This window comes from Juglans regia, chromosome 2 (genome assembly GCF_001411555.2).
Source record: "Juglans regia cultivar Chandler chromosome 2, Walnut 2.0, whole genome shotgun sequence".
Classification (NCBI taxonomy): domain Eukaryota; kingdom Viridiplantae; phylum Streptophyta; class Magnoliopsida; order Fagales; family Juglandaceae; genus Juglans; species Juglans regia.
In genome coordinates, this window is record NC_049902.1 from 7,069,209 (window position 1) to 7,084,983 (window position 15,775).

A 15,775-nucleotide genomic window follows, 5' to 3' on the forward strand; every position below is an offset into this window, starting at 1 on the left:
TGGAGAGCTTTTGATGAATATTGAAGAAATGAAGTTGAGATGATGAAAGTCTTATAGGTTTTTGTGAAAGTGACTTGTACAAAAAAGAAAGGTTTTTGTGAAAGTGTTGGTGCTTTCTATAGTATCTGTGAAAGTCTGAGATGAAAGTGTGGGCCCCACCTCAAATTGATGTGTTTTTATATTAAAATGAATTTTTTTTTTTATTGGTAAACAAATTTTTATTGATCAAAAGAGAGACAAAAATGCCCAAGTATTGAAAAACAAAGTTCTAAGCTCATGAAAAGATCTGCCATGAAAATCAATTACAATCGACCAATGGAGTAAAGTATTGAAAAACAAAATTCTAAGCTCTTCCATTGATCTCTCTTGATCTTCAAAACATCTTGCATTCTGCTCCCTCCAAATGCACACCATAGACATATAGGTAACATCTTTCATATGGATGCAATTTGAGAGTTGCCCCTAATACCTCTCCACAAGGCTAAAAAATCATATACCCTTTCCGGCATCACCCACGCTAATCTCACTCGTGCTAAGACTTCGGACCATAAGGTCATGGCAATCTCACAATGTAGTAATAGATGGTCAACGGACTCACCGCTCTTCTTACACATGTAACACCAATTCATAACTATAATGCCAAGTTTCCTTAGGTTATCTATAGTAAGAATATTTTCCAAAGTGGTTGTCCATACAAAAAAAGCTGCCTTTAGATGTGCCTTTGTCTTTCAAATACTCTTTCATGGGAACGGGGCTGAGTTGTGCATGTTCAAGGAATGATAGAAAGAGCGGGCTGTAAAAACTCCCTTGTTAGAGGGTCGCCAATATATCTTATCTTCACCTTCTCCCGCCACACAAATGGAGTGCACAAAGTCAAAAAAGGCTGAAAAGTCATCCATCTCCCAATTTTGGGCATCTCTATGGAAAGTGAGGTTCCATTGGGAAGGGCCATTGGAAAAAGTGACTAAATCTGCTATTAATGTTTCTTTCCTTCTTGCTAAGCTATAAACTTGTGGAAAGACATGCTTGAGTGCCCGATCGCCGCACCATAAGTCATGCCAAAATTTTGTTTTCGACTTTGAAGCTAGTATGTGTTGCATAAATGTCTCACCCTCTTCTAATACGTTTCCAAAGCCCAACTCCATGAGGTCCACTCACCTCATTAGAACACCATCCTCCCCATGATTCACTGTGCTTCAAAGCAATGACAATGCGCCACAAGGCCTCCCATTCTTGGTGGTATCTCCATAACCATTTGCCAAGCAAGGCTTGGTTGAAAGATTTCAAATTCTGTATATCCAAGCCTCTTTCTTTGATGGGGGAGCAAATTGTGGCCCATTTTACCAAGTGAATTTTAAACTCATCCTTAATCCCTCCCCACAGAAAATCACGTTGAAGTTTCTCCATGCGATGAGCCACCTTGGCGGGAAGCGAAAATAATGAGAGGAAATATGTTGGTAAGTTAGAGAGTGCTTTTTATGAGAGTTATCTGGCCTCCTTTGGATTTGTATAAGTACATCCGCTTCCAACCAGCTAATTTCCTCTCCATTTTTTCTAACACATCATCCCATATAGATTTCGATTTGAACGCCATGCCCAACAAAAGGCCAAGATATTTTATAGGCAACTGAGATATCTTGCACTCCAAGATGGACTCCAAACTCTCCACATTGGGTACATACCCCACTAGCACTTCTCTGATTTAAGCCAAATTCACCTTCAACCCTGACACGGCTTCAAACATAGTAATAGAGCCCTCAATGCTCGAATTTGCTCATGTCTGGCCTCACAAAAGATTAATATATCATCAGCAAACAATAAGTGAGATATGTTAAGCGAACCTGAACTTGCCTCTTCCACTGAGAATCTTGATATGAACCCAACCTCTACCGCCCTTGATATTATCTTGTTGAAACATCACAAAAACAAAGAGAAGATGAGAAAGTGGGTCTCCTTGTTGCAAACTTCGAGAGCTTTTGAAAAAACCTTTTGACATATCGTTCACCAATATGGAGAAATAGGCCATAGAGATACACTGATGGATCCAGGAACACCATTTAGTGCCAAAGCCACATCTCTCAAGCATATAAATTAAGAAACTCCAATGGACATGATCATACGCTTTCTCCATGTCTAACTTACATAGAAGTCCCGGCTCTCCCGATTTAATATGACTCTCCAGACATTCGTTGGCTATAAGTACCAAATCAAAGATTTGCCTACCTTGAACAAGTGCATTTTGAGGTTTCGAAATCAAGTTTTCCATCACCTTACTCAATTTGTTCGCCAATACTTTGGATAAAATTTTGTATAGCCTACCCACCAAACTAATAGGACGAAAATCTTTCACTTCTACGGCACCAGGCTTCTTGGGAATGAGTGCTAAGAAAGTTGCATTGAGATTTTTCTCGAACCGCCCGCTTCCATGAAATTCATGGAAAACCTCCATGATATCATCTTTAAGCACATCCCAACAAGTCTGAAAAAAGGCCATGGAGAAGCCATCAGGACCTCGAACTTTATCGCCCGCCATATCTTTGACCACCGACCTGACCTCTACCTCCTCAAAAGGCCTTTCGAGACGTTCCACAACCTGCGAGTCAAGAACATCAAAAACCAGCCCGTTAAGTCTTGTCCTCCACTCAAATTGTTCCGAAAATAGCTTATCATAATAATTAACAATGTGGTCTGAGATCTCGTTATGGTTGGATAAGACCGCCCCATCTATCAACAGAGTATCTATAGCATTGTTCCACCTATGTGAGTTGACCACTTAGTGAAAAAACTTGGTGCATCTATCCACTTCCTTTAACTATAACGCTCGTGATTTATGTCGCCACCATATTTCTTCCACAAGAGACATCCGTTCAACGTCCGCAATCACTTGGGATTTGCGGGCCTGCTCAGTTTCAGAAAGAAATCTCTCCTCTTCCACGCCCTCCAAGCCCTTAAGCTCCTCCATTAGAACAATTTTCTGACTTTCCACATTACCAAACTCTTGTGTATTCCACTCCTTCAAGTCCTTTTTCAAAGACTTAAATTTGCAAGCCAGCGTATAACTAGCATTACCATGGAAATGGTAAGAAGACCACCATTGTCTTATTTTGTCCAGAAAACCCTCTGACTTCAGCCACATGTTCCCAAATTTGAAGTACCATGGACCTCTTCTAATGCTCCCACAATTTAAAAAAATGGGAAAGTGATCTGAACACAACCTGGTTAGTCTCTTCTGAATGAGATCCGGATAGTGTGTCTCCCATTCCGATGAGATTAGAAATCTGTTTATCCTTGACCAAGATGGAAGATCTCGGTTGCTAGACTAGGTGAAGGAACCACCTGCAAGAGGGATATCCTACCTTAAAATGATTTTTTTATAAGACAACAATTTATTAATATAAGTAAATAGGCATAGCCAGAGGTATTCAAGCAGTATTCCTAGTTACATGAGGAAGTGAAATATATTGAGATCAGGAGTTTTGCAGAGCTATCATCCCCCCACCCCCCAAATTTTCTTCCTATCTTCTTTTCAGATAAAGGTACCAGATTACTCGTTCATAGGCATAATTGTCATTGATAATTATGCAGAATGACGATTCGACAAATGCAAATCACAGAAACGAAAGGACTCCTGCCCACCTTGCAATGAAATCTTGTATAGCTAGACTTTGAATTTAAAAATCAAAGGGTACTAATATAACTTTGAGGGCATAAAAGTGAATTGGATAATGAATAGATGCCAACCTTCTAGTGAGCAACTAGTAGGACATAATATTTGCCACAGATAAATACATGGAGAGAGCGAAAAGCCCATGAGAAAGGAAAAAGCATAGAAGAAAATTGGATTTACGAACTAACATACAATGATGAAAGTGATCTCAGTTTGTTTTTGGTGACAAACAAGGATCAAAAGGAAGATTCACGACAAAAAGTATTTTGGACATGTAAAACAGAACATTTTTTCTGGGTGCACAAAATCAAAAGCCATATGGAAGTATAATAGTCATAAGAGACATCCAATTGGGTGCAGTGAAACAATTTTGACAAAAATACATGCATAATTCTTAACATCAATATTGACAAATAAAATTAAGCTTCACTGAAAAGTGAACCAAGGAGCATAAAAATGTACTTGATAAAGCCGCTATTCAAACCGAGGACCAATTTCTTTAAGCTCAATTGATTCAGGACCTCTAGGCTCTCATAAATGTGATGCCTATAAGTTCATAAGTCATTAATAAGAGTTCAAAAGTCCCATGTATGCCACCTTGCAAGGGGAAAATACACCAAATTACCCTAAGCAATCTACTTTGAAGGGTACCATACAAAAATAGTTTGGGGTGAAAAGTATATTTTTCCTTATTTTTTTAACAAATCACTAGTTATGTAACTCAAAGCTCGCCTTCTGTACAAGTCCCATAATATATTTTCAATTTTACTTGAAAATCTGGACATTTTGAATGAACAAGGTTGAATCTCTCTTGTTATCAAGCCATCAATAAAATGTGTCACTACTTGAGGAGGCAACCTAAATTTGGGATATTAAAAATTGCGAATAAGACAGTGTACAAAGAAAAGCCATTCACTAACTTGACCACCACGATTCATTCGTTGTGCATTAGGAAAGATGAACTTCAATTCTGCCAGAACATGATAATGAATTCTAGTCAGTGAACAAAACTAAACCACTTGCAGAATACCAATGTATGTAAACATAAGTATAACCCATAATAGATGAATTGAGAAACACGGGCAAATAAAAAACTGCACTAACCTTTACAAACTGTGTAAGTGGAGCACTTGGATTACGGGATGTAGTTATCAAAATATTAGGATCTCTTTCCATTGCGTTCGCATACTCAACATCAATGTGTATCATCGAGACTGAAATTCCAGCACAAGTGCCTGTTGGAACCCTAAGGCTAGAAGAGGAACACAAAGTGAAGAAACTGCCAAAGTAATGTGAACTGGAAGCTTGCGGAATTGATGAAGAGCTAGAACTCAAAACGGCAGCGCATGGGTTGATCTCAAACGCACCGTTTGGGTTGTATGGGGAAAACACACAGTTTAGATAAAAGGGATAAATAGACTAGTTTGATTATTGTTGCTTTTGTAGTACGCACAGTTTAGATGAACTGAAACGGTGTGTTTTATTACTGTTTTTTATTATGTAGAGACCAATGGTCAGTTTAGCTAAAGATTTGAGAGTTTGTTATTGAGTGGGTATTTGAGTGGGGAACGAAGTGTAGTGGGGTGCTTTTTGAGTATTCTGGAATTTAAGAGTTTGTAAGGGAGGTGGGGTCCCTCGAAGAACCCGTAGCTATGAACCAGTGGCCCTTCTGAGCGTTTTATCATACACCTTCCGGGCATTCTCTTTTATTCTCCATATGGCATCCACTACAATTTCTTACATCCCTCACTACAACCAAACAACAAAGGATCAATTACTTATATTTCTCTGGAAGTAGTTTCATTCATTACATCCATTGAGTAGAATCACAGAGCTTTACAAGGAGGTTCCTAACAAGTGGTATCAAGTAGCACCGATCCTGCCAACCTTTACTTCCGCAAAGACAACCCAGAAATCCAAAAAAAAAAAACTCATAAACCAGAAATCCTGCCGAAGTACACATCCATTCACAATCCAGAAACCATCCAAACAGGCATCCATAAACCATACCCAACCCAAACAGAAATCCATAAACCAGAATACCCATACAAGACCATGGCTGATGCCACTAGATCCAAACACATGCAACAACAGATTGATAGCTTGGAGGAAAGCCATCAAGCAACAGCAACCCACCTCAATACCATTGATGAAAGACTCGACCAGATCACTGAAATGGTTTGCACCTTGGTAGCACACCAAGGGAACATGGCTAGGGACCTGCAAAACCAACAAGAAAATGATCAGCTGCAGCAAAGCGGTCCAAATGTGAGAGGTGTTCGCCTAGACTTTCCCCATTTTAATGGAGACAATCCATCAGCATGGATTTCAAAGCTTCACAATACTTTGAATTCCATCAAATTACCCCTGCCCAAAAACTTTTGTTGGCCTCATACCACATGAAAGGGGAAGCTTTGGTATGGTACCAGGAGGCCTTAGACACAGCCCAGTTTGTGAGTCATTGACTAGGTTAAAATAAAGCACCACAGTAGCAGCCTATAAGGCTAATTTTGAGGCACTATCGAATAGAGTTAGGGGCCTATCTGAGCACCATAAACTGAGTTGCTTTCTTTGTGGGTTAAAGGATGAAATAAGGTTGCCTCTTCGCATGTTTAACCCACACAATCTAACTGCAGCGTTTGGATTAGCCCGAATCCAAGAAGAATATTTCATGAGCACTAAGAAATCAGTGAAGTTGCCAGGTGAGAAGGGCTCGTTTAATCCGAGTAGCACTTATACCTCCTATGGTGGCAGTGGTATGAGTGGCACTTACACCCAGAAAAACAGTAGCCCCATCAAGAAAGTGTTCTCTACAGCGTGGGATGAAAAGCGGAAAAATGGGTTGTGCTATCATTGTGACAAGAAGTGGAACCCCAATCATGTATGCAAGAATCCAAAAATTTATTTCATACAAGGGATTGAGGAGTAGGAAAGTAAGGAAGAACAAGAAGAAACAGCTGTTGTACTTGCTGATGTCATTACTGAATTAGACTCAAAACAAAAAGGGGTCATGGTGGAACCCGAGATTTCTTTAAATGCGATCACGGGGACTCCTAGTTCAAAAGCTATGCGACTTGTTGGGTGGATTGGGAGTATACAAGTGGTACTTTTGGTGGACTCCAGGTCTACGCACAGTTTTTTGGATCCATCTATTGCACGGGCTGTGAAGTTGGGTGTCGATGAGGGTAAGAAGATTGTTGTCAAGGTTGCAAATGGACAAATGGTGCAAGGTCTAGGCCACTGCAGCAAGGTTAAAACAAAAATACAAGGTATTCAATTTAACCCTTCTTATTATATTTTGCCTCTTGGTGGTTCTGATGTGGTCCTTGGAGTGGATTGGTTGGAAACCCTTGGAAACATTGTGTGGAGTTTTGCTGAGTTGAGTATGAAGTTTGAGCACTTGGGTAAAAAGGTGGAGCTATTGGGGCTGAGGTTAGATGGCCTTACAATTGAAAATGGGGGAAAGGCCATGCGTGCTTCGATGTATAAAGGAAAAGGGTTTTTTTTACAGCTATTACTTGAGGAAGATACGGAGAAAACCGCAGATTTGAGGGAGGATGTCCAACAATTACTTACTAAGTTCTTCCAAGTTTTTGAGGTACCAAGAGGGTTGCCACCTTCAAGACCCCAAGACCATAGAATTCCCCTTAAAAATGGAACTCAACCCATGACGGCTAGACCTTATCGTTATCCCCATTACCAAAAATCTGAGATAGAGAGATTGTGGTGGAGTTGTTAGAGTCCAGGGTGATAAGACCTAGCACAAGTCCTTTCTCTTCCCCTGTGCTCTTGGTGCGTAAGGCAGATGGGAGTTGGTGCATGTGTGTTGACTATAGAGCTCTTAACCAAGTGACTATCAAGGACAACTTTCTCATACCCGTTATTGATGAACTGTTTGATGAATTATATGAATCGGTAGTGCTCCAAGTTGGACTTGAGGTCTGGATATCATCAAATCAGGGTGGTGCCTAAAGATGTGGCAAAAACAGCTTTCAGGACTCACGAAGGGCACTACGAATTCCTTGTGATGCCCTTTGGGTTGACTAATGCCCCATCAACCTTTCAAGGTTTAATGAATGAGGTGTTCTGGCCTTATTTAAGGCAGTTTGTTCTAGTGTTCTTTGACGATATTCTAATTTACAATAAGTGCTGGACAGATCATAAGGAGCATTTGGGAGTAGTGTTGGAGGTGCTGAAGAAAAACCAGTTATATGCCAAATTGTCAAAATGCCACTTTGGAGTTACCGAAGTGGATTATTTGGGGCACGTGATTAATGAAAAAGGGGTAATGGCAGATTCCCGTAAAGTGGATGCCATGTTAGAATGGCCTGTACCGCTGAATGTAAAATCATTGAGGGGTTTCTTGGGCTTGACGGGGTACTACCGCAAGTTTCTTAAAGGATATGGAACGATTGCTGCTAAGGGTGTAAATCCAAACCGAAAAACCGGTCCAGACCGGACCGGACCGGTTTTACCGGTTTTGAACCGGTCCGGTCCGGAACCGGTTCTTGGAATGTGAAAACCGGCCGGTTCCGGTCCGGTTCCGATTTTAATATTTTTCGGCCCGGACCGAACTGGACCAGACCGGTTGATAAAAATATATATAAAAAAATAATATTTCTATTATTGTATATATCAGTTTTATACAAAATATTATATATATATATTAATATATATAAGTTTTATATATTATGTATAATTATAAATTTTTATGTGAAATTTTTATATCTAATATATATAATTATATATTCATATATAAAATAATTTCTGATTATAATTTATAAATTATTACATAAAATATTAATACTAAATTACTAAAAGTTTATAACTAATATTAATAGTCGAATATAGACTAATGACTATAGTTATACTTATAATTAATACTACAAGTTTTTACTAAAAGTTTATGACTAATACTAATATTAAATATATAGTATATAAGTAACACTAATATATAACTTATAACTATACCAATAGTCTAATATTAAAACTATTATATAGTCTAATATATTATTTAGCTATATTAATAGTCTAATGTTAATACTATTATATAGTCTAGTAGATTTTTTTAGTAAAAGTTAAAACAGATTTTTTTAATAAAAGTATAAAACAGATTTTTTTAAATCAGTTTTTTTTTTTTTTATAAACATTTTTAATGACAAATTGTGAAATTTATATTTAAAAAAAATTAGAAAACCGGACCGGACCGGACCGAAAATCGGTAAAACCGGAAGTACCAGTTTATGAGGGTAACCGGTGCGTAATCGGTTTTGAAAAATATAAAACCGGTACATACCGGTTCGGTCCTAGATTTTGTCTAAAACCGGACCGAACCGGACCGGTTACAACCCTAATTGCTGCTCCATTAACAGATTTATTAAAAAAAATGCCTTTATGTGGGATGAAGTGGCAATGAAAGCTTTTAAGGAGCTGAAGTTGGCTATGACACAACCCCCGGTTCTTAGACTCCCAGATTTTTCAAAACCATTTACCATTGAGTGTGATGCAAGCGATAGAGGGATGGGAGCAGTCTTATTGCAAGCTGGGCAGCCCCTTGCTTATATGAGCAAGGCATTGAAAGGTAAGAAACTTCTTCTTTCCACTTATGAGAAGGAGCTCCTAGCATTGGTGACAGCTGTAAGGAAGTGGAGGCCTTATCTCTTAGGGCATTCATTTGTAGTAAAAATGGACCAGCAGGCCCTAAAGTTTCTATTGGAACAGCGGGTGGGGACCGTCACTCAACAAAAGTGGGTAAGTAAGTTAATGGGATATGACTTCACTATTACGTACAAACAAGGAAAGGAAAATGTTATGGCGGATGCCTTGTCAAGAAAAGAGGAAAGGGAGGAGTTGAATGAGGGATCCTTAGCTATGCTGTCATTTCCAACACCCGATTGGGTAGAGGAATTCAAAGAAAGTTATGAAGGGTCAAGTGAGCTAAGGGAGGTCCTACAATCTCTCAAGGAAGGCACGATTCTTGTTCAAGGCTATAAATTACAGCAAGGGTTAATTCTAAAAAAAGGGAGAATTGTTCTTGCAGCCAAGTCTGCCTTTAAAAGTAAGGTGTTGCAGCATATACATGATCATCCCTTAGGGGGACACTCGGGATATTTGAAGACCTACCAAAGTGCTAAGAGGGATTCTTACTGGAAATGGATGAAGGACATAAAAAAATGGGTACGGGAATGTGAAACCTGCCAAGCAGTTAAGTACGAGACAACACCACATGCGGGATTGCTACAACCTCTACCAATACCTCAGCAAGCTTGGACTGATATTTCTATGGATTTCATAGAAGCATTGCCCGTGTCGAGTAAGTTTACTGTGATCCTAGTTGTGGTTGATAGGTTCACTAAGTTTGGGCACTTTATACCCCTATCCCATCCTTATACAGCAGCTACTGTGGCTACTTTTTTTATGCTTCATATGTTTAAACTACATGGTTTACCCCGTACTATTGTACTGACCGGGATCCGGTATTTGTGAGTTCATTTTGGCAAGCCTTCTTCTCACTGCAAGGTTCAGTTTTGAACCACAGTTTAGCCTACCACCCTCAAACGGATGGGCAGACCGAAGCATTAAACAAGTGTCTTGAATCCTACCTAAGGTGTTATACTGGGATTAAACCCAAAAATGGTCACAATGGATTCCCTTTGCGGAATGGTGGTATAACACCACCTATCACACAGCCACCAAAATGACACCATTTCAAGCACTATACGGCTACCTTCCACCACCACTCATATCCTATATACCTGATACTTCATCAAACCAGACAGTGGACCAAACATTGCAAAATAGAGACCAAATCCTCAAGCTGTTAAAGGAGAATCTTGAAAGTGCAAGGAACAGGATGAAAACACAAGCAGATAAACATAGGACCGAAAGGAAGTTTGAGGAAGGAGATTGGGTGTACCTTCGGTTGCAACCATACCGACAGAAATTCGTGGCCCATCGCCGCAATATGAAGCTTTCTCCTCGCTACTATGGACCTTTTCAGGTGGAGAAAGAGGTGGGAGAGGTGGCATATCGTCTCAAGCTACCGGATACTTCTCGGATCCACCCCACCTTCCACGTATCTTGTCTAAAAAAGAAGGTGGGAAGCTTGATCCAACCACTGGTGACTCTACCTCCAATCGACACGAATGGGGAGGTTCGGCCAAAACCCAAGTTAATTGTAGATCGGCGATTACAAAAAGAAGGGAATCGAGGAATCACAGAGGTATTAGTGAAATGGAAGGGAACAACGGAAGAGGAGAACACCTGGGAGAAATTATGGAAGCTCCAGCAGCTCTATCCCCACCTTGTGGGCAAGGTGCTGTGAAGAAAGATGGAGTTGTTGGAACCCTAAGGCTGGAAGAGGAACACGAAGTGAAGAAACTACCGAAGTAATGTGAACTGGAAGCTTACGAAACTGATGAAGAGCTAGAACTCAAAACGGCAGCGCATGGGTTGATCTCAAACGCACCGTTTGGGTCGTATGGGAAAAATGCACAGTTTAGATAAAAGGGATAAATAGACTAGTTTGATTATTGTTGCTTTTGTAGTACGCACAGTTTAAATGAACTGAAACGGTGTGTTTTATTACTGTTTTTTATTATGTAGAGACCAATGGTCAGTTTAGCTAAAGTTCTGAGAGTTTGTTACTAAATGGGTATTTGAGTGGGGAACGAAGTGTAGTGGGGTGCTTTTTGAGTATTCTGGAATTTAAGAGTTTGTAAGGGAGGTGGGGTCCCTCGAAGAACCCGTAGCTATGAACCAGTGGCTCTTCCGAGCGTTTTATCATACACCTTCCGGGCATTCTCTTTTATTCTCCATACGGAATCCATTATAATTTCTTACATCCCTCACTACAACCAAACAGCAAAGGATCAATTACTTATATTTCTCTGGAAGTAGTTTCATTCATTACATCTGTTGAGTAGAATCACATAGCTTTACAAGGAGGTTTCTAACAGTGCCAATCATAGTCAAAAGTGAAAATTCGCATGTGTCAGAAGGGAGAAAAACAACACATAATAAAATTCTAAATAAATTAAATTTCACAACTTCAAATCGATCAAATGTTCAAGTATCACCTAATAAAGCAGGGAAACAATTTTATTTTACACATAAAAAAAAAAAATAGGGAAACAACCATATCTAAGTTAGAATTCAGACTCCAATGAAGAAGGAAATAAAGAAATATAAAGAAATCCAATTGGAAGCACCCTTTTGGTGTTTATTCACCAATCAAGAATGACACCCACTTATAAATGGATTTATGTTTTTGATAAATTTGTGAATAATCCCACGTGTCATACGTCCAAGAGCCAACAGTATTCTACTTTTTTGGACATTCTGCCGCAAAGATAATTATATCCAGTTCCAACAATATAAATCTCGGTAACTTTGAGAAAGAAAATTTTTTAATGTTCTAGATAGTTATGCAGCTCCATGCTTCCAATAATCAAAGTATGTTCAGCCCAAGTCCAATTCCATCCAAATTTTTAAATCTACGGGCGACCTAAACACCTCCCATCTTCATCTATCTTCTGCTGCCTTCCATTGCCCTAGCCTCCATCCACTCAACCAGTGACAAAAAGCCAAACTTTTCAAAAATATTCCACCATAGAATTCAATTTACATGTTGTAACTTTCTGTCTGCTAACCACGAAAAATAAAAGATTTAAAAAATAAATAAACACCATACCAGCTATGTTTTCATCCTCAAGGTCTATTTGGTGCCGAAGCTCCGCCTCCTCGTTCCGTAGCTCCGTGGGAATTGTTAGGAATTTGGACCTCCTAAATTCACCTCTTAGGATCCACCCTTTGGTGAAATATGAAGAAAAATAGAGAAATAATAACAACACAAGAATTTACGTGGAAACTTCCAAAACAGAAGAAAAAATCACTAGACCCAGAGAAGAAAATACACTATGTAAAAAATTATTACAATCACAATATTTTTCTCCTCACCCCAAATGACACCCACAAAGCTTCCCCATTAGCAAAACTTTAATTCTCACTTATTTCCCTTTTACAAGAAAAGACTAATAGAGGAATTTTACTAGAGTCATAAGTTACTAAATAAGCTTATGATTTGGTGTACTTTAACTAGAGGCTAAGCCCTCTTATTTATAGGCCATGGGCCTTGGCTCCTCCATCACTCCCCACCGATGTGGGACTCCAAAGGAGCTAACCCAACAATCTCCACCTTGCGAATTTGGCTGATCCCACAGCCACGCTCCACCGCAATGAAAATCTTCATAGCTTCTGCTATCATGCTCCACCATAAAAGCATACCCACTTAGAATAAACCAATTTCAAGCATTTCAATTTCGGGGCACATGTCGAAAATAATCTTACTAAAAAATTATGGTGCAACTTCCACGTTTGACTTTCCTGGAAGTTCATCAGCCATCGACATAAATTTCCACCACACCCTACATTAATGCCAAACCAATGCCTGTGTGCAAACTTGTGGACTCGCTAACATTAATACATCCTCTATCATGGCAACTTTGGAAATTAACGGCATGCCATGAGGATGTACATGTCCCTTTAACAGACATCGTCTTCCATGGAGAGGGACACAACGTTAGTTTCATTACCAGTATCTTCATTTACTGACTTGGAGCCACTTGTCGAACCTGCTCCTGCTCTTTGACAATTTTTCTTGACGTGCCCAGATTGTCCACACCCCCAGCAGACTACTTTCATCTTCATGGAGTTCTTCTTCTTCCCATTACCAGCTATTACTAATGCTAAGTTCACAGGTAGACCATTTCTTCCACCACCTAGCTTCTCTCTTCAGAAAAGAGTTTACTGGTAACCTCTGAAAAAATTATTTTCTCCTTTCCATGTATCAGAATAGGCTTCATATACTCATAGGAAGATGGAAGAGACCAGATGAGCCTCAAGGCTTGATCCTCATCATCAATTTTAATTCCAATAGATTCTAGCTCAGAGACAATGCCATTGAGAACACTTAAATGATCTAAAATAGTCGTACCTTCACTCATATGCAGTGTATAAAACTGCTCCTTCAGGTACACCCGATTTGAGACGCCCTTTGTCTGATACAACTCTTCTAGCTTTTTCCAGAATTCCTTTGCCGTAGATATTCCATGTATATTTGCAAGAACATTCTTGGCCAAGTACAGACGTATCGCACTTGCTACTCTCAAATCCAGATCTTCTCAATCTCCATCGCTCATTACAGATCTACTCTTTGTTTCATCAGTCACGCTAGTATCACTGCTGACTTCAAGGGTTGGTCTGCCCTTCAACGCCTTGTGTAATCTTGATTGAATCAAAACATCCTTGACTTGAACTTGCCACAAGCCAAAATTGATTCTCCCATCAAATTTCTTCATCTCATATCTGATAGAATTTGAAGCCTTACTTCCTGACATTGTCTCGATGAATTTTACCGTATAAATGAATGGTACTCACTAAGTAAGTTCTCAGGAAAAATTATTCTTTCCTAGACAGAACTTCAAGGTTCCCAAAAAAGATTGGAGGGTCACACTGGACCACTTAAATATCAATCTCCTAGACAAAACCTCCTTAGACTGTACGTATCCACACTACCATACCAAAACTCCACCCACCAAAAAGAACCTAGTGGCTCTAATACCACTTGTTAAGAATTTGGACCTCCTAAATTCACCCCCTAGGATCCACCCTTTGGTGAAATATGAAGAAAAATAGAGAAATAATAACAACACAAGAATTTACGTGGAAACTCCCAAAACAGGAGAAAAAACCACCAGACCCAGAGAAGAAAATATACTATGTGAAAAATTATTACAATCACACAATTTTTCTCATCACCCCAAATGACACCCACAAAGCTTCCCCACTAGCAAAACTTTAACTATCACCTCTTTCACTTTTACAAGAAAAGGCTAATAGAAGAATTTTACTAGAGTCACAAGTTACTAAATAAGCTTATGATTTGGTGTACCTTAACTAGAGGCTAAGCCCTCTTATTTATAGGCCATGGGCCTTGGCTCTTCCATCACTCCCCACCAATGTGGGACTCCAAAGGAGCTAACCCAACAGGAATCGGCTTACCCTCTGTGGAATAAAAAATCCCTTGTGAACATTAAAAGATAAAAAACAAATTACACCTAAACGCGCGTATGTATTCAATAGTAAGAATGGGAAAAGTGTAACTGAACCTTGCAGGGCTTCTTTGATCTTTCGCTTTTTCTCATAGAGGAGACGTTCTTTGCCTTCTAAGCTCTTTCTGTACAGATACTCTCTCCTCAGTCGTATATTTCTACGGAGCATCTTCTCCAAAACAATGGTTTTACACAGATTTCAGAAAGGTAGGACAGGAGGAAGTAGAAGAAGGTGAAGAAAAACCCGAGGTTAGGCATACGGTATCGTCTTCCTATTTTCACGTTTTCCTGGACAAGTTCTATCAATGTTTTCGAGAGAAATGATTTCTACAAATCCAATATAAGCCTTTGTAAGAAGTAGACTCTATTTTTAAAAGATATAAAAAATTTATTATTTATTAATGAAATTTATTTTTTTATAAAAAAATTTATATGAAATTTTTTTATTTGAGACTTGTATCTAGTATTACTCATGTTTTAAATATTGTATTAGATGCTAGATCGCTCAAGACACTGAAATAAAATATTTCTATATCAGTACTGTTTTATATATCATTTTGAAATAGTTGATATATAAATAAATTATATATATAAATATATACAAATTATATTTTAAAATAATAATCTATATATGAATAAATTATATATAACTATATATATAAATTATAAATAACTTAATCTGAATTGAAAGTTAAAAAATAAACTTGTAATTTGAAAAAAAAAAATTACAGGCCAAAATATAGGTTGATATGGCCGATATTTTGACCGATACGAAATATATATAGTTTAATTAATTTAAAAAAAAATAAAACATAAATCAAAATAAAAAATAATAATAATAATAATAGAGTAATTTTACATACAGCAGTAAAGTGCGTAAACGCCGCAATAATCACTTTGAAAAAGAGTTCGGTTCATTATTAAAAATTAATTTTTTTCATGTGGATCTCATATTTTATTTATTTTTTTCAAAACGATTACGCAGCGGTTGCACAAT

General features: G+C 38.5%; 1 protein-coding gene across 1 annotated transcript; it reads right to left on the reverse strand.

The window, feature by feature from the left end:
• Nucleotides 1-4,539: 4,539 nt before the first annotated feature.
• Nucleotides 4,540-14,947, reverse strand: LOC109013311 (U3 small nucleolar ribonucleoprotein protein IMP4-like). The gene is made up of 4 exons (XM_018995349.2): nucleotides 14,841-14,947; nucleotides 12,360-12,448; nucleotides 4,768-4,881; nucleotides 4,540-4,637 (listed from the first exon to the last, which is right to left on the reverse strand). Exons 1-4 carry the CDS (start codon nucleotides 14,945-14,947, stop codon nucleotides 4,540-4,542), a joined length of 408 nt encoding a protein of 135 aa, XP_018850894.1.
• Nucleotides 14,948-15,775: the final 828 nt, after the last annotated feature.